The sequence below is a fragment of the Drosophila melanogaster genome, chromosome 2L (assembly GCF_000001215.4).
Source record: "Drosophila melanogaster chromosome 2L".
Taxonomy (NCBI): Eukaryota; Metazoa; Arthropoda; class Insecta; order Diptera; family Drosophilidae; genus Drosophila; species Drosophila melanogaster.
The window spans coordinates 9495474-9521001 of NT_033779.5; the positions used below are offsets into that span (position 1 = coordinate 9495474).

General features: G+C 40.0%; 1 protein-coding gene across 4 annotated transcripts, besides 1 other annotated feature; it reads left to right on the forward strand.

The window, feature by feature from the left end:
* On the forward strand, nt 1-25223 carry CG33298 (uncharacterized protein). 4 transcript variants are annotated; one of them, NM_001169448.2, is made up of 16 exons: nt 1-238; nt 672-782; nt 8120-9340; nt 19841-20021; nt 20092-20271; nt 20339-20463; nt 20522-21589; nt 21657-21988; nt 22058-22430; nt 22519-22686; nt 22746-23085; nt 23150-23335; nt 23403-23603; nt 23674-23861; nt 23921-24006; nt 24247-25223. In NM_001169448.2, the coding sequence occupies exons 3-16, from the start codon at nt 8319-8321 to the stop codon at nt 24279-24281; spliced, it is 4485 nt and encodes a 1494-aa protein (NP_001162919.1). In that variant the 5' UTR covers nt 1-238; nt 672-782; nt 8120-8318; the 3' UTR covers nt 24282-25223. The 4 variants fall into 4 exon arrangements, with proteins under 4 accessions (NP_001162919.1, NP_001162920.1, NP_995666.1 ...); NM_001169449.2 differs by having other exon boundaries at nt 1-183; NM_205944.3 differs by having other exon boundaries at nt 1-782; nt 23921-24061.
* Nucleotides 7752-7878: a mobile genetic element.
* Nucleotides 25224-25528: the final 305 nt, after the last annotated feature.

Genomic DNA, 25528 nt, shown 5'->3' on the forward strand with positions numbered 1-25528 from the left:
GATTTTGGTTGAAACGACGAGCCGATTCGGACGCGATTTTTGTATCGGGTTTATTTAGGTTGTTACGTTCTCTTCGCGTCGTTTCTTGTTTCTTTGTTTCGTCGGATTTTCGCGCGTGCAGCGAGCAAGGAAAACTAATCATACATAATCATACATTTTCGTGGAGCAAAAACACACGGCAATGTAAATGTTTGATTATATTTTCATTTAAAACGGAGCCAAACAACTGTGTACTTGTGTGAGTGTGTGTGCGTGCGGTGGCTGCGTGCTTGTGTGGAAAAGTGAAAATGCTATTTGGGCCATAATTGTATTGAAATTCTTAGCAACAACAACAAACCAAACCTCGAGTTCGTGGCAAAAAATAAGTTCGAAAAAAAAGACGAAAACCCCAACAAAAGGAAGTGAAAAAGTGAGCGGCTCAGGGATTTTTTATGCTGTGCTCCAAGTGAAATAAAGTCTTTGGGAAATAATTATTTATTGTAATTCCTTCGCTGAGGAAACATACAAAATAGAAAACAAAAAGATAATCTCCTGTCCCGCTCACACTTTCCGCCTGACCTCGGTTATCATATGTTACCTCCCTGTTGTTCTTGTTGTTGCTTTGAATGTGCTGCAACATTTTTGTATTGTTGCCATGCTGAAAAGTTGTTTTCATCCCCGTGTAAAAATAGTTTCAAACAAAAAATATAAAACAAAACCCCCACGAAGGCAAGGATAAAATAACCGCAGGCAATTGAATTGATCGAAAAACAAGCATAAATCCACGTCTACGATTTTATTGGGTAAGTTTTTCGTTTAAATCAAGTTGCCATATTAAAAATTGCACAGGCATAAAGTCGGAGGGAAAAAACATAATAAAGCACAGACGGCGGCAATCTACAGAAAAAACAAGTTGGTTGCCAAGAACCAGTTAGGCGTTGCAGACCAACTGCCCCGCCCACCGCCCTCGGCCCCCATCCTCCCAAAATATACGACGGGTTTTTTACCTGCTCGCATCCATCTCGCTCACTCATTCACACAGCCTCCGATCGTTCTGGCTTCTCCATCCTCTTTCCCCTTCTATCTCTCTCTCTCTTTGTCTTACCGGCATTTGATAAAAGGCAAATAGATTCAAACAGTCGCGGTTTTAACTTTGCTTTTTGTTTTTCTGCGGCTTTGGATTCGTTTGCACTGTAATGCAGTAAAGATGCTTGGCCTCACTGCGCACAGTGGGACTAGAAAATGCAAGTGAAATGCGAGGTCGGTGTGAAACCGACCCCCACATTGTAAAAATCTATTTTGAGCTAAAAATTAGTTTTCCTTGGCACTCATGGTTAAAAATATAATACATCTAAAATCATATATTAAGGGTATATTTTAGAGACATAACATCTTTCTTAAGACGGTAAAATTGAATTCGAATTTAACATCACGTTTCACAACTTTTCTAAATTTCAAAATGGTGTCTATTAAACATAGAACGTAGAATCAATAAGAATAAATATCTGCCGCCATTATAAAATAAATACTGAGTTTTATACATAGATGTTTTGCATGCTGATTTAAACTGAAATGTTGAGACTAAATTGGAAACATGGTTGCCGATCAGCAATTCGGTGGATGCTAGCAGCTGTTAAAAATTTCCGTTGCTTACCTGGCGGGAAAAAATAATTTCTCTTACCTGTGACATATTTAAAATTCCACCAAGCCGTTCTTTTTATTGCTCTGCATTTTATTCGTTGTAAGGGGCAAAGAGGAGCGGTTACTCTAATTTCGTGTTGTAAATTTAATTTGTAAGACCTTTTTTTGTTTTATTTTTACCCACTGTACGGTGTCTTTGGGTATTTCTTCATCAACCTCCCTTCCCTTTCGTCTTCTATTCAATTGAGTTCAACGGTAGTTGACGTTACTCGTTTGCTAATTGCAGTTGAGAGACGGAGAGAGAAAGACAGAGAGCAAACAACAACTTTTAACTGTTTGTTGATGCGTTGTTTGCTCGTTTGTCTCTGCTTCATGCAATCTATTAGTCGCTCTCCCTCGCACGCCCCCACTCTTCCTCCTTCCCCCCAAACAATGACGCTCCATCGCTCTCGTTTGCTCCAGGTACCGTTAAGACAGAGCTTGAGGCAATTGACTCCGATTCGCAGTCCACAATCCGCAATTCGCGATGCAGTCGAAGCGAAATAGCAAAAAGACGAATCAGAGACAGAAACAAAGCGAAACAGCGGAAGCAGTCGACTTATCTCCTGTTTTTACAGTTTAACGCCGCCGATTATGGTTGGCTTAGTGCTCATTCGATGTTTATAGCCGAAATATACCCACTGTTTGCCATGTGTCTCATACAGTTGTCACCTAACGCCATTAAAATAGCACAAAATTAATACGAAATTGTATTTAGTCTTGATTTTCTCATAAGTAAAGTTGTTAATCTGAAATCGCATAACGTACTAATGCTTATGCATTGTTTAAATGCTTTTCTAACCCAAATTGATCCCGACCTTATAATCCAATACCGACGATCAGCTAATTAATGATTGTTTAGCCTAAATACTAGTCACACAACATGTGTGCACGCAATCATCAAAGTTATTAAGCCAACCACTTAGCAGTTGTTTGAGATTGTTTTATGAGATTTAAATCTTATTACATTTGATTTAGAAATATGTACTTATGTTCTTATTCAATCCATTTTGAAATTTAAGGGTAAATCATAGAGTTTCAGTCGAAAACTTCCATTTAGAGGAATGACACATAAAAGAACGTAATAGTTGATTGCCTCGACTACGGGATACCCTATTACTGGTCTTCTGATATTTTTATCTTGCGCTTTGAATTAAATTGAAATAATAAACACTTGAAAAAGAATTTGGAATATAACATGTAACATACTCTTCAACAAATATGTTAACCTTACGGTCAATGATTAAAGGGTATGGACCTATTACAAGAAGTTATCATTCCTGCAGATCGAATACGTGTAATTCAGAATTGTTCGTATAAACGCGTGAGTTTTGATAAACCAATTCCGGCGAAAATGCCACATGTATCTGGGTGCACGAAGTACGTGGCTTGGCCACATCGCGTGGCTTTTTAGCTACGTTACCTTATCACTACGTCAGCTGTCAGAGTACTATATACTACATACATATGTACACATATATGAACTATATTCACATACTGAACATTCAAGTGGCGTAGTCACACGTTTGGTTTATTTGTAGCAATCGCTGGCCCTCCAAGCAAACTTTTTTTTCTATTTATTCCTGGCCTAACTTAATTGATTACACATTGCGTTCTCATGGTTCGACTGCGAATTGAGTTTTCGGCTATGGAATGGATAATAAAATATGCGATTGGGTATAGTCGATTCGCATGTATAGGGATCGTAAAACTCCCTGCTGTCATTATGATTTGTGCCTTATCGGTTATCACTTAATTTATAAGGTGTTTCTTATCTTTCGCAAGTTTCTTTGTTGCTTTGTTTGTGACAAGTAAAGCGAGTCTCCACTTCCCTTTGAAAAACCTAAGTGTACAATTTTACAAATAAGTTGCCGTACTTTGTTATGTAAACATATAATAGGTTTGTTTATTGCCAAACACCAGACGTTGACAAATTCTAAAAATATTATAAAGGGAAATCACATGTGTTTACCAAACAAGATCAAAGAACAAGTAATGAGAACATCTGTGTGTATCTCTATAAAACTGTGCATTTATGCTGACCACAAACAATGGATCTCCTTCAACATCAATATGATCTCATTGTTGGCTAAGTTAATGCTGTTTTCCTTATCGCATAGTGTGCAATATATCTTGGATTTTTATAATGCAATCTCCGATTTTCGCCAATCAGAAGTACATATTATATGCACCTATTGATTTATTACTTTAAAGAATAATAATTTTTTTTAGAAGTACTCTTGTTTTCGTCTCAAATCATTGGCTGTTTTTACTGTCTTGCACTTTCTGGTTCATAGAAAACGAAGTACTTTTGCTTGTTTTCTGTTATACCCAACTTCTCTATATACCCAACTTTTTGCCATTAACTTTAATGACTTGCGATTGAGCAGGTGTAAAAGGGGGCAACAGGCAAGGGCCTATTGTTTTATTACTTACTTAGTTCGTATCGAAAGCCAATCGATCTCTGCTGGCACCGTGGTAAATTAGGAGGGAATGCGAATAATTGAATACATTAGTATGTTAATTTGGACTCGGGCGCTTTGCTTAGGTCAAAGCTTCAATCAGAACGAATATTAAGTGTAGGTGCACAGTTGTTGTCTAGTTAGCGATGAGCGCGTGAGTTCTGAGACGCGTGAATTCGATAGATTATAGTTAAGATAGACCAAGACCAACACTAGAAAACATCAAGATTTACTTTACAACATGACAAAGTAACTTAAATTCTAAAAGATGTAACACTATGAACGGTTGCTACTAATGAATAATCACATGGAGATATTATTTTATTTCTTAAGTTTTTAGGCTCTTAAATATATTTTTGCTTAGAGTATATACATATTTTTTTTAATACCCAACTGCGATTCGACGTCACGACCTCTGCTCCATCTGAAAAAATTAACCCTGTCAGTCAACTGGTGACGATGTAATTGAATAGATAGCAATAGCAAGCTGTGGAGGCGCCCCCGTCAACAGTTTCTAATTAGTTGCGAAACTTGTTGCCCCTTTGTGGAGATGGGTGTTTCGTTTTTGCTAGCCTGAAATTTGCCCAGTTGGCGCGAATATTCTCAGAGTGTTGGAAGTTTCCCATGTCAAATGCCGAAGCATCGTATATTTTCAACTCCATTGTTCAGTCTCACAAAGATGCCTTAATTAGGCGGCCAACAGAATTAGCATACGAACGATTTTATAGAGAGTATATGTAGCTGAAGATTTGTGTGCAATTTGTCGCGCTAGTTGACTTGATAACATTTATATACCACATGCCAGTTGAAATTTACAAAATAGTTTATTGAGATCCGAAGCACTTTTAAATTTAAGTCAGAAATTTAAACAAACGATTGCGCTGCGCAGTTACTATAATTTGTATATTTGTATATTTTAATGTGTGTTCTTATCGGTCGAAATAATTATTCATCACTCGGATTGCTATATCAATTATACGCCCCGTTGTACGAACATTAATATCTTAACTGGAAAACTGGCACAACAGCTGCCAACGAAGTGCTTTTGAACCCGATAAATAATTAATTTAGCTTTTAACTTAATGACGAGTACGAGCAATAAATATGCAAGTAGAGCAAACTACACAAAAAATGACATTCATAAAAAATTTTAAACAAATAATAGTTCAATTTCAATGTTTTTTTTTCGTGCCTCAAGTTCTGCAATGCATTAATCATTCTGAAAAAAAATTCATTTTTGAAATATCTGCGCATTGTATTTGTAAACAATTGGTACGAATTCACCTTTTCGCCAAATGGTTGAGTTCAAGTTTTGATAGATTTGTATAATTGTACAACGTGAAACAATTGGTAAACAATTTCATATTGCGCATTGAGTTTTCAATAATGGTTTACCTTTGAACTCTTTAGTCTCGACCTTTAATTGTTTTGAATTAATTTTGCAAACTTGAGACCCATATACAATAATATTTGAAAGACTTAAACTTAGCATTGTATCCAAAAAGAGATATGAGCCTCGAATTATAATAATTACTTAACATATTGTTCGCCTGCCCATTTTATATGTACATATATATAATTATTTTATAATTGACCGGGCCATAAATGTGGTTTCAATGCAAGGTCGACCATTGAATGAACTAAAGTGAGCACTTAAATGAAAATGCGAAATGTGCAAGCGATTTGAAATATTATTTGCTGGGCGATTCTTAAGTGAGTTTTTCACCTCGTCAATTGGGTTTTCAATCGTTTTTCGCCCGAGTTCAATAACAATGACAAACGAGCATCTTGGACATCTGGCATCTGTGTTTTGTTGCTATTGAAAATCCAATGAACTTTACAACACAGTCGCCATTTATTTTTATCTGTATCGTAATGCTCCCGTTTCTCTTCGCTTTTTTTTTTGATTTTTTTTTTTATTTTGATACCGATTGTGGTAATCGCACCCGGTTTTGGGCTTGGCCTGATGGAATTGTTTATCTCCTCGTTTTATTTCGCATGTGCGTGGCTAAAAATAATTTCAATTTTTCTTATTGCTGCTGCCGGTGGAAGTATCGACAACCGCAAAAGCTAAAAGCCAGATACGGATACGTCCACATCCAGATACAAATGCACTTTGAAGTTGGCCACTGAAGGGGCTTCCACTAATTAGCCGGGGCAGGAGTAAACTTATCAGTCTGGACGCCGCCTTCTTGAGGTCGTTTAACCCATCGCGGGCTAGTAAATAAATCAAGTTTTGGCACTCGAAAGTCTTTTCTTGTGGCTCGTAAAACGGAAAGAAAGGAAAATTAAAAGTCGCAGACAGACATGGTAAAAGTTTCGTTCTTTTCTCTATTACACTTGGCTTCCTTTTTGGTTTTCATATTCTTGTCTGGGGCGTCTTTTTATGGTTTTCAGCCATGACAAAGTCAAAAATTCAATGAAAGCTAAATGACTTATAAAACTACGCGCAGAACTACAAAAAAGTGAATTTAAACCCAAAAAAAAAATTCAACAAAGAAAGTTTTACTTCACCATGTGATTTATGATTTGCCCAAAATGATTTTACTAATTTAAATCGTATAAAGAAAACGTATAGCTAAACTCGGTCGTGTGCCAAATTCATTTTTAGCTTTCTTGTGCCCACTGAATATTCTGCGGGTATTCACAAATATAAAACGTACATATATAGACACCGCAATCGGATGTATGTACATATATGCACATGTATATACATATTTGGTATTTGTATTACGCCATTGCCGCAAGTTTGCCATTCGAAATGGCTTCACAAATTAGTTCTTCGCTGATTGGATATTAAATTAAATGCCAATTGGGCGTTATTCTTTTGTTTTTCATTGATGATTTAAAGAACTTATGCTCGAAATGATAAGCCTTCGCAAATACCAGCATTCACGTAATGTAAAGCGATTAAGCCTTTTAATTTATTCAAGTATTTTTATGTTATATTTAAATTCGAAGAAACTGAACGTTCTTGGAATCATACAAATATTTCGTTTCAAGAGGAAGTCAGATTTGAAATTGGCAATAGCTAGAGCATATAAAACGACTACTGTAGCTTAACAATCTATTTAAGGAACAGGAAATTGCACGCGCGGATATTTAGATACCAGTCAGTCTGGGTTTTCAAACACTTGCGAATATGAATATGAAAGAAGGTTCCAATTATAGTTGACCTTGTTTCAGACACATTTGACAGCTCAGAAATCAAAGTTCAAGCCCCAGTGTGATAAATGTTTTGTTTTTTTTTTTTTTTTTTTTAGCCTCGAACACCTTGAACTTTTTTCTGTCAATGCGGCTATCGATCGAGAGCTTGAAATCTTGAAAAGCAGCTAGGAGGCCAACCAAAGAAAACAACGCAGGCCCACCCACCTGCAGCTTTTGGAGTAGCAAACGCCTCCATTTCCACGGCACCCGCGTTACGCTTGACCTTGTGGGTCTCTTTGTGCTCGCCACTGCTCTTTTCGTGATGCTTTCAGTTTGAATTTTTGGATTATCGGAAGCCCCGAGTCTTGAATCAAGGCCGAGCTTAAAATGCGCGTTTTAATACCCCCGTTAGTCGTAGATTAAATGGGTATGCTAGATTCGTTGAAAAGTATGTAAAAGTTAGAAGCAAGCGTTTCCGGTTATTTTTATTTTTGTTAATTTCTATTGATATGCCAAACATATTGTTGAACTTTCTTGTTTGCATTCCAACTAGCTGAGTAAAGGGTATCAGATAGTCGAGGAAATCGACTATAGCGTACGCTCTCGTTTTTTTTTTATTTTATTATTTTTGTCTTTCGTTTTCGTATTTTTGGTGCTTGAGTGCGTCGGACGGGTTCGATAAACTTTGTGGCATTAATTAGGCAAACTCTTTATGTTTTCATAGCTCCGATATAATTTGTATCGAATTGAATTTTCTGTGCTGCAATCGTATCTCTCGTTTATCAAGATGATAGATAAATTATTTACCATTTGAAAACAATATCTTATTTATTTATTTTAATTCATTTCAGAAGATCATGGCCTCTGCAACTAAGGGGTCACCCTCAAAAAACGTAACCAGGTGCTAGAATCAACTTTTCGTTAGCTTGGTAGATTGCAATTGGAAACAAAGTTCACTTTAACTGAGATAAAACGCAGAGAATCCACACATATCCGGCGTAGATCGTGGCCAGGCCGAAGAATTTAATCTGATGGTTGTGGCTCGCGAAGATGCCTTCAGCGAACACGGAAGACTTGCGGCGAAAGTTTCTAGTAGTGCAGCAGCAGCGCTCCGCACCGCCCAATCTGACCGGGGACACACTGTCATCGGGAATTCCGAATGCCAGTGCCAGCTCGGCCACCACCAGCCTGATGATGACAACGTCTACGGGTCTGGGCGGTGTGGCCATGGGTGCGGGAGAGCCGGAGCGTACGTATGTCTTTCCAGGCGGCAATCCGGTCGTAGGTAGCGCACCTGGTGGAGGAGGACAAGGCATTCCCGGAGTGGCGATGGCAGCTCCATCGCGTGGTCATGCCCGCTCAATTAGCCATGGCGGAGGAGCCATTGTTGGAGCCAATGGGCGACCCATTAAGTCGGCCATGAAGGGCCACCAGCGAGCCTTTTCGCAGGGACAAATCACAGACTCACCACCCGGAAGTGCTGCGCCCGCGGGCAGAGGTCACAGTCGCGTGGGCTCCAAGACGGATTTCATTCTTCCACCGGGTCACAAGGAGGAACCGGCAAGGGAACCCTCGGCGCCCACATCAGCGACCGGTGGGCGTGGCCATTCGCGGCAAGCATCGCGATCCGAATCCATATACACACTCCGGCGGACGGAGGCACCGCCCTGGTGGAAACGCCTTACCCTGTGCAATTACAACACCGGCGACAAGTTCGAAGAGCGAAGCTATCGAACGGTGGTTCCCAATCACACAGTGCCACCGAAGACCCCAAAGAGGGATCATCCCAATGGTCAGTTTGTTGGCAACAAGATACGGACAACGAAGTATACGCTGCTCTCGTTCATACCGAAGAATCTGCTGGAGCAATTCCATCGTGTGGCCAACTTGTATTTCATTTTCATTGTCCTGCTGAATTGGGTGCCGGAAATAAGTGCGTTTGGCAAGGAGGTGGCCATGATACCGGTCCTCTTCGTCCTGGGTGTGACTGCTGTAAAGGATCTCTTCGAGGATCGGAGAAGAAGGGCGTCCGACAAGAGGATAAACAACACCACATGCCGCGTTTACGATGGGTGAGTAAATTGTATTGTATTTTAATAACACTTCTAGTAATGAAATCAAATGCATAAGCATAAAGTTGATAAATCAGACTGATTTATAATTTAAAACAGAAAAGTACGAAGTAAAATATTACTATGACACAGTCTAAAATGTATGACAAATAAATCTCTAAGTCAAAGAGCTGATTTAAAATATTTCTATTGAGAATATTAAAATAAGGAAGAGAGATAATTTAGATAACCAAGTTATTGTCTCAGTCATAAATTTGATAAAAGAAAATTAAATTGATTATTTTCAAATTGATTGATACTCGTAATCAACTAGAATACCAGTGCCATGATAAAAAAGTTAACGGGTTAACAATGCATTCTTATTGAAGACTTTGTTCATAGAACTGGTTTCAACTAACTAAAATTTGAATAATTGAATTATGCGTGCCATTCATTCGACGACTAACCAGTTTAAACCGACAAACAAATTTTGTCAATAATGGGACACTTGTCCATTATGCTCGCAATCATGCCGGTCAATTTGTCAATTTCCCGTTGGGGGAAAACTTTTTAGAAGTATTTGTGTGAAAAGCATACCAAACCCTGCGGCACACACAGATTTTAACCAACCAGCATCGACCACTGACTGGTTGCTGGCTGATGGAAATTGTTTGCCCCGTCCCGTCTGCGATTTGTTTGGCACACACATATATGTATGTTTTAAAACGTGATCTAGAAATCGATAAAGTGCCAGGAGAGCAGAAGCAGCAGTGCCAACTGGCCTGGGTAAACTTTCCCTCGCTGTTTGAACTAAACTCTTTCACCGACCCCCCACTTTCTTCTCTCTCTCTCTGTCTGCTGGGGCTTGGGTTTTGGTTTTGGTTTTGGGTTTTGTTTGGGCTTTTGTCCCACATTTGCGCGTGGTTGACGCATACTTTTTATCTGCCACCACCTTTCTTTGCCAGACTTTCCAACCAAGTGACAATTTACTTGCATTGCACGTGTACTTACACTTGAAGAAATTTGAATTCATTTCTATACTGATAATCAACCCCAACTGCAATCTTTAAATCACTAAATATATGGTTTTTATCTATATTATTTATAATTTTGAATTTATTTTTTGTGCTATAAACATGGAGTGCCTTTGTGCAAAGCCTCGAACTCAATTGTTTTCATTCATAGTTTTTTTTTCTCGCTGACTTTAACTCTACTTGGTATTCAATTGTTTAGTTGGCTTCCCGTTTGAATGAGGCAAGCATAAATCCGCCAAAAGACAAAAAGACAATGGCCCCAAGAAAACTGAAAATTTCGTATCTCCACGTAAATCTATGTAGGCCCTCTTTTTTTTTTTTTGCACCGTGTGCTGACCATTGAACTTACACATTGTTGTTGCTAATTATATTTGCATTTCCCTATTTTCCTTGCCGCTCTTTGCACAATTGTCATAAACCAACGCGATTTTGTTGTTTGTCACTATTGTGCTCACATAACTTGACCAGCACAGTGGTAATAAAACAATAGCGGATAGATTCGGGTGGCATATCAATTCAATTCACATTGTTGAACTTTTGAAGGTTTTAGCAATTTTAAAGAAATAGGTATATAAATAAACCTACTCTACTATATATATGTATATGTTCGGATCTATTCAGTTCTCAGAAAGCTTTCATTTCAAAGACTTTTATTACCCCAAACAATATGTTTATCTTTAGGAACCGCATATAACAAAGTTAGAATTCTGGTTACATCAATTTCGTTTTTTACTATATAGTGTTAGTTTGTACCAAGTACCCAACAGCAAACTTTAAATTTTCCGCTCACAAAATCGCCACAATACATGCAAATCGTACGCATACGGGCCCCGCCAAATATGGCAGTTGGAGCCAACCAATCAACTGGTCAACTGACTCACAACAGCCGGTTCGGGGCTGGAAAGCCTCGTGAGGCAGTGAGGCAGCGTGTCTGAGGAACAGGCCTACCGGATTGCATATTTACCTTTTTTCGATGGGGGCAGCATTTCCAGTTTAACGGCCCTGACCATCTCACGCCTGTCCGATTTTTGTTCACGAATCGAATTCAAGACCATGTGCAATGAACGCCGAATGATTCATGAATCATGATTGCGAACTCGAATGGGAGTATGTGAACTACTCGAGGTTTCTTCGCTCCATCTTGTACTATCATTTCGATTGCGATTGCGAATGAACTATTTAATGGATCAAGGTGAAATGAAAATATTTCACTTTTGGAAATATCTAGATTTAGGTATTTTTTTTTGCAAACAATTTCTCTTTAAATGTTGTGTTAATTGCTGCCGAATCGAATCGTTTTCAAAAGTGCTAACTGGGCGATTAAACCCAAATTGAAGTGAGAGTCTGAGAATTTAATTAATACGGAATTAAATACACACAAAGAAATAAAATTAGTCACCGATACGTAATAAGGATATTATGGTAAATAAATATTAAATTGTTTAACTTAGAAACAAATGACAACCACTATTTAAGGAATAGCATGAAAATAAATAGTTTATAAACTATGTAATTTATCAAATATATATATTGAACAATCAGGGACCGTTTGTGGCATGATTCAATCGGGACTCCACTTTTTATTTACTCTTTGACTTCCAGGGAATTTCCGTGGTGCAGTTATTATTGATATGACCGGCAAAAAGTTATCTCTGAAGTTTCGCAATAAATTTGCAATCAGAAAGACTGACAGCACAGCAACTTTCTCGCGTTGAAGACGAGGTCGCCCAATAGCATTTTCTGCTATATGGTCAAAGGTTTTCGCTTACAGAACAAAAAATACAAAGATCTTCATTCGTAGCACTTTTACCTTATGTAATGCATTATGCAACATGGCGCATCTGGCAGTCTGAATCATAGAAGATTTTTTCTGGATTTAAGCGGAAACTGTAAACAGCAATTGCCACTCACTGCAACTCGCCGATGCATGAAAGTTTACATTTTCTTACTTATTTCTTATTTCTGCTTGATTGTTTATTGCATTTTGTAAATGCTAAAATCCTATATTTGAAAAATTGCATTTCGAGCACTGGTACTTTAATGAAAATTTCATAATTAATAATGAGAGAGAAACGCGTACAATAAAATTTGAATTTTTATGATAGCAATAAAGTAAGTGCACTAAATGCCATTTTGAAATGTTACTTGTAGCGTTATGAATCTGCGTTCATGATATTTAAAGTCAAATGCAAAGCAATTTTTGTTTTACGATCTTGAACTTGACTTACCTTGAAAATACATGAGAATTCAATAAATATTTAATGGTCCAATTTTCCTGTTCAACCGCACTTTTGCTTAACTTAATAAAAGTGTGCTACCTGAAATGTCGGAATATGCTTATTCAACTGTCATTTTGATATGGGCGGCAATCAGCTGCCGATTCTCTCAGGTGTCAAGTGTGCACTTTCACCGAAACTCCATGCATATATTCCACCGCAGTCGGAGCTCTATGATTCTGGTTCTGGTTTATGAGGTCTCTGCATTAAATATAAATATAAAAAACACGGCCATAAAGGTTGTGGGAAGAATTTGTGTGGGGCACGTTGCGGGTTCGGAAAAAAAAGAGAAAGAACGCTAACCTTGAAAAGCAATCGCGATATGACCGACCGCAGAACCGTACAACCGAATGTATCTGTCGGATGTTGTTCTAAAGCCACTTAGATGATGGTGGATGGTGATGATCGAAATGCGAATATCACATCCCCCTGATGGTTATGCTCTACTGGGGCGCATCTGTTCTTGTGCCATTGATCTCCTCCGTTTTTTTTTTTTGTTTTATTTGGTTTTGGTCTTTCATTGGGTTATGGCTTATTGTTTGCCCGTTTGGCAAGAAGGCTTAATTTTTGCCCGCCACACACGAGCACACGAACACAATGTAAGGCCCGAACTCATGACATTGAAAATGCTAAAAAACAGCAACAGACAAACGGGTTTTCCATTCCCCATTCAAGCAAACCGGTTGGCAATCATCGTGTTTACTGTCTCAAACTCACTCGGTCTCAATCTTGAATCTTTAGTTCCAACTTGGGTGAGTCGCGCGCACAGCGGTGTTTGTCTAGCAAGAACCACAGAGTCTGTATCTCTATCTCCGACGGATTCCCAATCTCGATGGCGTTGGCTAAACCTGATGCCCCTGCAAAGCCGGCTCTACGTCTAATGGCCATGTTAACAAACTCCAGAGACCATTAACACCGTGCTGCAATTGTCAGTTGAGTTTGCTGTTGGTCAAGTTTTTTCTATTCGTATTTGTTGTCTTCGGTGGTTTTCTTGCAGTGTCACTGATCCGGTGGCTTGTTTTCAACTCAGTTGGGTTCAAGTGAAGCCAAAGCTCAGGGTAGAGTTTTGCTCAGGGACAAGTTAAGGGGGAAATATGGTCAGCCGGGTGATGGCTTTGGACATACATATGTATGTAATTGACGACTCTGCCAAATGGAAAAGAAACGATTTAGTAATGATTTAGGCAAGGTTTGCTTTGGTTTTATTTTATCAGCAACTAAACTAGAAATCGCCACTCGCAAAACCACATTTGTTATCTATTCAGAACATGTCAAACGAAAATTGATCATTAGTTTAGTGACTTAACTTTACTAACCAGATACACAAGTTTCTTACAGCAACTAAATAACTTGATGTACTGTACAACATGGATTTATCTTCTAGCTATTGCGTTTGTTTGCCATTTCAAACTAGTTCTTTGCAAAGCTATCAAAACACTTGAGATAATATTTGATCAGTTCCAATGACATATGTACATATGTACATACCTAGGTATAATATCATGAATTCTTCAGACTCTCATTAAATGAGAGCACGTACAAGAACCATGAGACAGTAAAGAGTTAAATAAATTAATAAAATTAGTATTTTCCCCTTGAATAATTTGTAACTACACCACATCCCTTTGAATAGTTGGCTTATATTACCGCTCTAAATTTCCGGACACGCCCTAAGCACACATTAACCAAAACTTCAACAGATCATTTGAATGGCATTAGTTGTTAGCCGAAAGCAAGTAAACAGGGAATGTGATTGTTTGTTTCCAATTTGACTGAGCCACGCGGAAGACTTTATTTGCCTTGTATGTCTGTAACACAATTTGCAATCAGCATGGGGATTGCCCATTACAATATTTACACTCAGAACTGACTAGAAGATACTTCCCACCCATTTGAGTTCCATATTCATAACATTTTCATCCGTAATTCCAGTTTCGCTTTTTGTCCGCCAACAAGCGATTGCCAAGTGCAAAATGCTGTTCAGATACAAGAGGAATCTCAGAGATATGACAACTGCTCAGATATCAAATGACAATTTGAGTAGTCCAAATGGAGGAGGCAACTCAAATAGCTTCACCGACAAATGCCGATATCTTGATGAAATATGAGAATGAGATACTGGGCATTCATTTGCGGTCAGTTTGTTTGTTTGCTTGGTTCGTAGGTCGGTTGGCTGAATGAATGGATGACTGGACAAATAAACTGACTTTTGTTTGGCCTTTCCCAATAATTGACCTTACTTGCAATGCTGGCCGATAATTGTCATATGAGTTTTGGCCCGACTGCGTCCACATTCCTTTGCCAGGGGAAAAGAGCTTTATTAATAATTAATTTAGGCGGGCAATTGAGCGATGGCCGCTGAAACCAGACTATACACACACACACACAACCACACACACGCCGGTTTCGTTGAGTTGAACTTCTCATTTCCAAGTCCTCTGTTGCGTGCAACGAGCTAATTACATGACCAAACTGTCTTTTCATTTCTTGGCGACGGAGTGGGCCAAAGGTGGGTTAAGTACACACCCGTCTAGCGGCATTGCGGGCTCCATTGGAACCGCTTGCCGTACCGCCCATCGCCCACCACCCACCACCACATGTTTACATGATTGATTCATGCGCGATGGCTCTTAGTCAAGTTAATGAGGCACTGCCACTGTTTCTGTTTGAGTGCCAGTGCGCGTGGGCGTTTTCTTTTCCACCCACCGCCCTTTCTTCGCTTCAATGGGCCAGCTTTAAAAATGTATTATAAAAATCACTTGCGTGCTCTGTTTACTTGGCTTTTATTTTTCCATTCGGTGTCGAGGAAATGGGTACGTTGCTTCGCCTTAAATGCATTATCGCCGACCAATAAAGCTCGGGAAAACCAAACTCAGCATGACGGACATTGCAAGGACGACCTTCAGAGAGTTCCGACTTAATGGCAGGCGTGGGCGGTGGGAGTGGAAATTGTGGGCAAACTTTTCATTAATGAAAACAATGTAGCGCGCAGTGGGTGTCATTTAAAGAGTTGCCACAAAAGTTGAATCAAAAATCGGAAATGGTCTTCCTTTCATTATTCCCAAACATCATTAGCAGTCAATCAAATACAAAGAAAATCAGAGATAATCTCGTTTTTTTTTTTGGGGATATTAACATAATGATTTATGGTGCCTTTCGAAGTAATACAACAATAGTCAGCAATCTTTTCCCTAGCGAATAGAGAGTAATACAAACAATATCGACATCTATCGCTCTAATTAAACAAACCTACGGCAATACCACCGTGCATATCAAAAGCCAGTAAATATGTGTTAATTTACGTAGACCCAAGTTCACCGTCATGAGTGAAGTACACAGTCCATAGTCTGATGTCGGACCAACTTTATCTGCGTGGGCTCATCTGGATGGGGATGGGATTTCCGGGGGATATGGGCTTATTAAATGCTGAATTATTTATGACAGCACAGTGAGGGGTAGGATCCTGCCGGCTGATTCCTTCTGGTTATGTTTACACAACCTGGCTAACGCTTCGTTGGCTTTTGCCTAATTTCACTCTATGTTCAGCCTGCTGCTAGTCGGTTTTTCGCTGCCTGGGCAAGTGTAAGTTCTCTAATCGCCGGCCCACATATGTTTACTTTGGGTCTACGGAAAGTGCCTTTTAAATAACAACCTTGTCGCTACATGAACTCACATATGAGCGGATAGCAGTCTGCCCATACCCATTCTCCAATCCCAATCCCACTCCCTGTTCCTGTTTATGTTGCAGCACTTTATTGACTACGCTAACGGAAGGGGGCATGCGCATTTGCCCACTTCTATTGGCCGGCCATGTTATGCGAACCTTAGGAAATTACCCTACCATTCCCAGGTCCATAACTACCTCAAAACGAACATGCATGACCCACTTTGGTCACATAAATTTCCATGTATACGATGGCAAGGAGGAAGGCAGTTCGGCCAGATGGGAGCACTAAATAATCGAGTGCACGGTCCAATACACTGAGAATACGATTTCCCGTTGGCCACGATCTTCATGACTAGGTAATATCGAAACCGATGACGCAATTGGCCTACATAAAATAAGTGCACTGATTCTTTTGAAACATGCATGAAACCGGCATTGCACTTATCTTATCTGTTGTAGTAAACATTAGTGCAAATATTTATGATAACAATTTCTTGATGAATGCGATCGATTTTCAAACGATGATTTGAAAATAAATAGGAAACTTCTTCTTATGAAGAGTATAAAATTTTATGAATTAAGTGCAACACAGAAGAGGTCGTAGATCAATAATGAATGATACGGGTTCGTATGTATCCCCATGACTCAGCTAAATGTAGTTCCTGTACCGTCATGAACATCATAAAATTTGATTTGAAGAGAGGCATGTAATTTCGCTCTTAAGTTAGATCGATACCATCATCAACCATTTTAATTGACACACCGAAGGGAGAAAACACACCAACTTCTTCAACCCATAAAGAGGGGCGTGTGAGAAGCGCGGAGAAAGGCGCTAGAATGAATAAATTGCCGCTAGAGGGCGTTACCAATTCGACCCACATTCTCTTCAAACCAATCCAAACCGAAATCGAAAGCACAACTTCAATTTGGGTTGCGAAGTTGCGTGAGTTTCACTTTTATTCCAAGTGGCTTCTTTTTTGTTGTTGTTGTTCTTGTTGTGAGCTGGGCGAATAATTCAGCAATCAACGTGCTCATCGTCGAGTTAAACTCGCATTAATTTTGCATTTCTGGAAAACGCCTAATAAATCGAGTCAGGCCCGGTAATTGCGCTTCGCCAAAACCGCATTAAAGATTCAACAGCCGAGACGCCCTCGGGGTAAATATGAATCCGCGCGACTAAAGTGGGGAGTGGGCCCCAATTAGGTGACATGCAATAAAGCAGGGCTGGCACAAAAAAAACTTGTCTGACTGAGACCGTTCATCCGCTCCTCTGGTGTCTCCTGACGTCGCTGGGTCTGCATGTCCTCCCCAAAGGGATACAAGCGAAATATTGCGCCTGGCGGTGGGTGCACTGCTTGGTTGCTTGGTGGCTTGTTAATGGACTTGACACTTGGCCAACAGTTGGTCACGCGCCGCAAGACAACGCCCATAATGATGATAATTACAAGACCAACACAGCTGTCGCCTTTGCGCTACAACTTGCACTTGTTGTTCCGCTCGATCCGGCTATTGAAGGTTTTGTTTTGTATCCATAGGAATATGATTAATGACGTGGGCTCTGCGGTCAGCGGGTGAGTAACACTTGACCTAAATAAAATATATCGCCGGAGAAAGTGTGCGCATAAAAATATGGCAAACTTGGAGTTGCAAGGAAAGTGAGAGGGAAAGCAAAATCAAAATCAAAATCAAAACAAACGAATATGCTCATAAAAAGAACATCAAATAATTATAAACATTTGATTAAGTTCCGGTTGTAAAATGGGGATCGTTGCGATCTAATTTGGAGTTGATTTCAATTTGTATACATACCAAAAAAGTATTAGTAGCTCAATAAATTATTTTGAACATATAACCCGGAATTCGTTGTATAGCTTAGTTAAAGTGAACATTTCCAGCAAATTTAATTTGCCATTAAGTAGTTTATTTCTGGTACTAAAATTAGCAATTAATAAACTAGTAGTAAGCAGGCAAACGACGATTTTAAATCTTATCACACCTGATTGATTAAGACACAACCTCAATTCAATTAACTTTAAAACACAATTCTCAGAAAACTGAGCAATTTTAAAAGAAATCGGAATTGGGTGATCTAATAAACACCCACCAATAATGCTTTATTGCACGCTTTTGTCATACAAAAGAAAGCACTCATAGTGAACGAATCAATATCTTATCGAAGGAAGTGCTTAATAAAATGCGATTATATTTGAAGAACCTGGCCAAAATGCCATGTATGTACGGTGATATATAAGAAAACGCAGTTCTGTCAACCGAACGCGAATGGCTTGCAGAACGTCAGCACCTGTCAATTAGGGAATTGCATTTACCAGGCCAGAAACAAGAGTTGGTCGGCGAAAAAGGTAACACAACACAGCACAATAAAAAAAACAAATATAATTATATGGCCACAAAGGGGGCTAAAGGGGAACGGTTGGCAAATTGCGTTAGAATGTGCAATCTTGCTAATGACCCAATTAGAACGATGGCCAAAGCAAAAGCTTTCACCGCCGACCTGTTTTCCTTCTTATTTTATTTTTCCTGTAGCTGTGGCTGACAGGACACGCCAGAGTGCCACAGTCTGGATTCTAACACTGCAAGGACACTGGACACACAATGACAGAAAGTTCAGGGCAGAGGGTCGGACACGCGACTATTAAAAATTACATTTTCCAACCATAACAATTTCGCGTCGGACGGAATGAACTTGAATGAAATGGAATTGTGTCTGTCGCTGTCCCCGTCCTTGCACTTCCTCCTTGCCCATTCCCATGGCAAACTCTCTTTGCGGACTCTTTCATAAATATCAAAGCAGGGCAAAGATGACGCCACTATATGATTCCCAAAACGAGCTGACATGCGACCCACGAAATTTTACAAAAAAAAAAAAAAAAAAACCATAAACCACACAGAGAGGAATACTTTCTCGGTAATGGTGAAGGAGAAAACTCCAGCAACCACTCGCCGCCTCCTCATCGTCATCTTCTTTTTGTCAAGGTCGAGGCCAAGTGGTGGCACATTATTTTGCAATTTACTAGTTACTTTAATAACCCACCCACATGCGAACGCTGACCGCCAAGCCACAGCTGGTCTGCCCACTTGGCACACCTTCTCCATTAACAAAGCACTTATCCCAATCCCTGACCTTAGTCTACCCTAAACCACTAACCAAATAACCCAACCATACAAACCCGGCCAAACCATAACAGTACAACTTAACTCGCATGTAAATTGTCTTGCGTGGCGGACCATCAATGTGTTCATTTGACAATAATTGAGTTTTGGTTATGACGAGCATTTCATGAATATTGCATTGAAATTTTATATCTGTATAGGTATGACAGCCAGAGCGACATTTCGTGACCAGAAGTTGACATTTTGAAAGCCAACTGGAGCGCGATTCTTTGGCATTATCAAATGTTTACTTTAAAAAATTGTTTTTTAAAGAAGTGATGTAAAAATATATAGATTTATTGTAGATTTTTAAAGACTTGACTGACTTAAAACGATTCTACAACAATTTGTATTATTATTTTTTTTACTATAGAGAAACGGAGCGGTACAAGAAGGTGAAATGGCAGGAGTTGCGTGTTGGGGACATTGTCCACTTGTCCAACAACGAGACGGTGCCGGCGGACATCCTGCTATTGCGAACAAGCGATCCCCAAGGGGTGTGCTACATAGACACCTGCGATTTGGACGGTGAAACGAATCTGAAGCGGCGCGAGGTGAGTTCCCAGCAATTAGCTAACCCAGTAGCTCTACGTGATTCTACAGATATTTGTCATTTCTGCGCAGGTTGTACGTGGCTTCGAGGAAATGCAGAGCATTTTTGTGCCCAGCAAGTTTGTTAGTCGCGTGGAAGCGGATGCGCCGACCACGAAGCTATATAGATTCCATGGGGCCTTAATACATCCAACTGGTGAGCGTGTGCCCATATCGACCGAGTGCCTTTTGCTGAGAGAGAGCAGACTGAAGGTGGGTTAACTCTTACCGGGTTCAATGTACATACATTCTTTTTATCTGAATTTGTTCTTCACTTCAGAATACGGACTATATCGAAGGTATTGTAGTCTATGCGGGACATGAAACGAAGTCTATGCTGAATAATAGTGGTCCAAGGTACAAGCGATCCCAGGTGGAACAGCAAATGAATATTGATGTGATATGGTACGTAAAATATTTCGAATTATCTCTTAATATATATTAATGATGTGTTCAATTTCAGGTGTGTGATAATTTTGTTGATATTGTGCGTTGTTGGCGCTATTGGATGCAGAATGTGGTTGAGCTCGTTTACCCATTTCCCGGTGCCCTATTTGCCCCCGAATAAACTGACTGCCAATATGGAGAGCATGTGGATTTTCTGGACGTACATCGTCATCCTGCAGGTGATGATTCCACTGTCGCTCTACGTGACCATCGAGCTGTGCAAAATCCTGCAGGTCTTTCACATCCACAACAATGTCGATTTATTCGATGCGGAGACTAACAAGCAAACGGAATGCCGGGCGATGAACATAACCGAGGAGTTGGGACAGATCCAGCATATATTTACAGATAAAACAGGTACTCTCACAGAGAACAAGATGATCTTTCGACGATGCGTTGTCAATGGATCGGATTACAATCATCCGCCATCGGAGCTTGAAAAGATATACTCTAAGCCAGGCGCACCAGCGCCACCACTGATTCCGAATGATAATCTAAATAGCGACATGGCACAACTTACACAAGGAACATATCTCACACCTCATGCGCAGCGCATTCAAGAATTTCTCGTGGTACTGGCCATCTGCAACACGGTTATCGTGGGTGCCGCCCCTCATCGAGATATGATGAATGCCAGTGGGATTATCGAAGTGCAGCAAATAGGAAACAGTCCGGCGAATCTTAAGCACGGCAAGCAGCGACAGAAGCTGCTGGCCAGTAGCACAAGTACGACCACGACGACGACTATAATAAATGGACCTACGACACAGCCGCAGGTAGTGTCCATTCCAGCGGATCGTTATATCAGGCTGGCTGAGTCACGATCGGTGACTCCTTCTCCACCTCCCAATCTGCTTTTTGCGTTGCCGGCTCAGAGCCATCAGCCAACGCTTTCGCCTATCAGCAGCTCTGCTGAATCGTCACCGAATTCCGAGTCTGAATCACCATCACCGCCGATGAAAAACAAGTCCCTTTCCAACAGTATTTCGCCCACCGGCAGGGCCAAGGCAGTCATTAACTCCAAGATTACCAGTATAGCAACCTTTCTGAATGCCAAAACTCAGGGAAAGCGAATGAAGTTGCCGTAAGTTTCATTAATTATTGATTTTTTCAAAAGATAAATCTTAATTTTTTGCCATTTTTATTTCCAGTTCATCCAAAACGGGAACGATTTACAGAACCGCCGATGGGCGACCGCTCTACGAAGCCGAGAGTCCTGATGAGTTGGCCCTCGTGAATGCAGCCTATAGCTATGATTGCTGCCTACTTAATCGCAGTCCCAATCAGATTTTGGTCAGCATGCCAATGGCGGGAGCCACAAGAGAGTACGAGATACTCAAGGTGCTGCCCTTTGATTCCAGTCGCAAGTGCATGTCAATTGTGGTTCGACAGATTGGCAGTCAGGAGATTGTGCTGTACACCAAGGGCGCAGATAGCTCTATCATGCCCGTCTTGGTGCCTTGCTCGCATAACAGTCCCGAAGGTGAGTGGCACATGCATTATATACTTCATAGTGTTTCGATAATAAATGACCGATTTGATTGATTTTTAGGCATATTGCGAGAACAGACCCAGCAACTGCTAGATCGGTATGCCCGCGAAGGTTTGCGCATCCTAGTAATGGCCAAACGGACTCTGAACTCTGCCGACTATACGGATTGGTGGGCGCGGCATCAGGAAATCGAGATGTCGTTGGAGAACCGCGAACGAAGATTACGTGATTCATTCGCGAAGCTGGAAAGCAATCTGACTCTGTTGGGAGCAACAGGCATCGAAGATCGCCTACAGGATGGAGTGCCGGAGACGATAGCCTCGCTTCTCTCCGCGGGGATTTCAGTTTGGGTTCTGACTGGTGACAAGCCCGAAACGGCCATAAATATTGCCTACTCTGCAAAGCTATTTACCCAGCAAATGGAGCTCATAAGGCAAGCAAAATTATAAATTAAGAGTGCTTCCACAATGCCTTTAATTTTTACGTTGAAGTATCTAATTGTAATTCCTGCGTCGTTTTAGGTTAACAGCACGATCCCGCGATGCTGCTGAAACAGCCATAAATTTCTATCTGACTGATATGGAGAATGACAAGACAACATCCACGTTAGGCTATGGCCAGTCGTTAAGAAAGAAACAACGCGCATTGGTAGTGGATGGAAAGACCTTAACATTTATCCTTGATCCAAAGTGAGTTAGACACAAAGTGTGTTTTTATCCTCTTATTTAATTGCATTACCAATTTACAGATCCAAACTAATCCTGCCTTTTCTGCGGCTGTCTAAGCGGTGCGCTTCGGTACTCTGCTGCCGATCCACTCCGCTGCAAAAGGCCTACCTAGTCAAAGTGGTTAAGGAGGAGCTCAATCTGCGAACCCTGGCCATCGGGGATGGCGCCAACGATGTGTCCATGATCCAGATGGCAGACGTGGGCGTTGGAATCTCTGGTCAAGAAGGCATGCAGGCCGTCATGGCCGCCGATTTCACATTACCCCGCTTTCGTTACTTGGAGCGCCTACTCTTGGCGCACGGCTATTGGTGCTACGATCGATTGTCCCGCATGATTTTATACTTTTTCTATAAGAATGCTGTAAGTTTAAGATCTGATAAGATAATAAGGAAACTTTAAATCCTACAATAATCCTTTGTTCCAGGCCTTTGTCTTTCTGATATTCTGGTACCAGTTGTACTGTGGATTTTCTGGCCAAGTGATGATGGATCAGATGTACTTGATGCTGTATAATTTAATATTCACCTCGCTGCCACCATTGGCCATTGGAGTGTACGACAAGCGTGTGGCCGAAGATCTCCTGCTAAAAAATCCATATCTCTATAAAAATGTGAGTTAAGAAGCAAGTTGTATGCATAATCTATATGATTAATTATTGTGAATCCATTCGTTTTCAGGGTCGACTGGGCGTAGCTTATAGACCACACGACTTTTGGCTAATACTACTGGATGCCCTCTATCAGAGCCTGGTCATATTCTTCGTGGCGCTGTGCGCCTATGCGGAGAGTGATGTAGGAATCTGGGAGTTTGGTACGACGATAACGGCATCCTGTCTCTTCGCCAACCTCGTACACTGTGCCATTGAAATACGTTCCTGGGTGAGAGTTTATTCAACAAGGTTAATAAATTCTATGCATGCTTATTAAATTTTCGTATTTTCCCTTTCAGACTGTGCTGCATGTCTTATCCATAGTGCTTAGTCTAGGTTCCTTCTACCTCTTTGCGATCGTTTACGATTCTGTGTGCATGAATTGCTTCGGAGTCCGGTCGTCATACTGGGTCATCTTTGTGTGCTTTGCCTCCGCTGTTCACTGGCTAGTGATAATGCTCTCCACAGTGGTGGCAGTTCTGCCACGGTTAGTATGAAAATATATTTCGATTTTAAACGTTTAATTAATTTTTATTATTTTTACAGCCTGCTCCTAACAACAGTGCGCATTTCGTTGTGTCCCGACGACAGCACCAAAGTTATTCTGCAAAGCAAACGGGAGCGCAGCAGAGGTGAGGCTTTGTTAGTTACTTGGTCGCGCTCCACGTCAGCCTCATCAATCTATAGGTAAAAAGGCACAAAATACTTGATCTGCAAGCAAGTTGCAACTTTTTCATTTGCACGATTTGAGTATACCCTTTTGAGCATGTATTAGTTTGTTTTGATTTTGTGTCTTTTTATTTCTACATTGTTGCGCAATTCTTTAATGCAATTCGTATTTAATACAACAAAAAATTGATGCCGTCTTACAGAATCACCGATTATGGGTCTAAGAATCAGATTATAACAACGATTACCTGATTAAGCGCCAAAATGCAATTCTTCGGCTATCTCAGCGGCAACTAAAATAAGGAAGACGACTAGCAACCCCCAAAACTTGTACACATGTGCTTTCGCTCTTAATATGTGGCCTTCGACACCGATTATTGATAATATTGCGTTAGTTTAGTTAATCCACTTATCTTAAAAGTACTTAGTAAGCAATTCAAATAATTTGTTTAGCGAATGATTGAGTAAGCGCTTAGATTTCCGAGTTATCTATCTGAATATTAGTTAAACTGTTTGCCTTAACACTAGAATGAAAGCAATTGCACAATTGCATGTATGTCATAGTTTACATATTTATTTGTATAAAACTAGGGAGCCAGAAGTGCTCGAGAATTGAACCCAACCTAACCGACTATTGTTAAATAGAAGCGAAAATGCAATGCTTATTTATGTGTACGATTATTTAAACTAGCGACTAATAGATGTATCACCCTAACAGAAATACTTGACAATTCAAACACAACAGAACTCCATTGCGAGTTCGATGATAAGGCTGTGATTCTACACTCATGAAGGATATACCTAAGCATATGATATATATATACATACACAAACCTATAGACCTTAGATGTTAGTTGCATTGATTCAAGTATTGACAGAATTGTTTCTCACCTTCTGTTTCTTAGTTTGTTGTGTAAACAAGAACATTTTTTACTTTTTTATTGAGACCATGCAATGACAAGTTGTAATAATCGATTGTTGTAATCTATTAGTTGTACTAAACCAATTAATCTACTTGTAGTCCTCTTCAAAAAGAATACAATAAGATAAACTCTAAATGCAATTCGAAATTAACTGGGTTTGTTAAGAGAATGAATACCAGAGAGCAAAAATTGTTAGCTGAATATTTACATTGTTGAAAAGCAAGAAATCATTAAATGAAATAAATGTATATTTACCTACAAAAAAAAAACCGTAAAAATGTGTTTATTTAATGAGTTACATTTATGAACAAATTGTATTGATTGGAACATTCGGTGATCTAAGGAATTATATCAACGAATCTCAGCATTGCCTAAATTCGGAATGTTTTCCTTTTAACCATATATATATCTTGATAAACATTATGTATTTCTACAAGCATTTAAAAAATGGAATCTACATGTGTATATGTTTTAGGCTGTCGAATTATGTGGGTTTGTGCATCCACTATATGTCAAAAACAAGGTTTGAGTATAGGCTAAATCCGGAACAGTGATGAGAAAG

Coding starts and splice junctions, on each gene's coding strand:
- CG33298 (NM_205944.3), top strand. CDS start 8,319: ATGCCTTCAGCGAACACGGAAGACTTGCGGCGAAAGTTTCTAGTAGTG. Junction 22,431..22,518: donor CAGCAAATGGAGCTCATAAG/GCAAGCAAAATT, acceptor GCGTCGTTTTAG/GTTAACAGCACGATCCCGCG. Junction 24,062..24,246: donor TCAGCCTCATCAATCTATAG/GTAAAAAGGCAC, acceptor GCCGTCTTACAG/AATCACCGATTATGGGTCTA.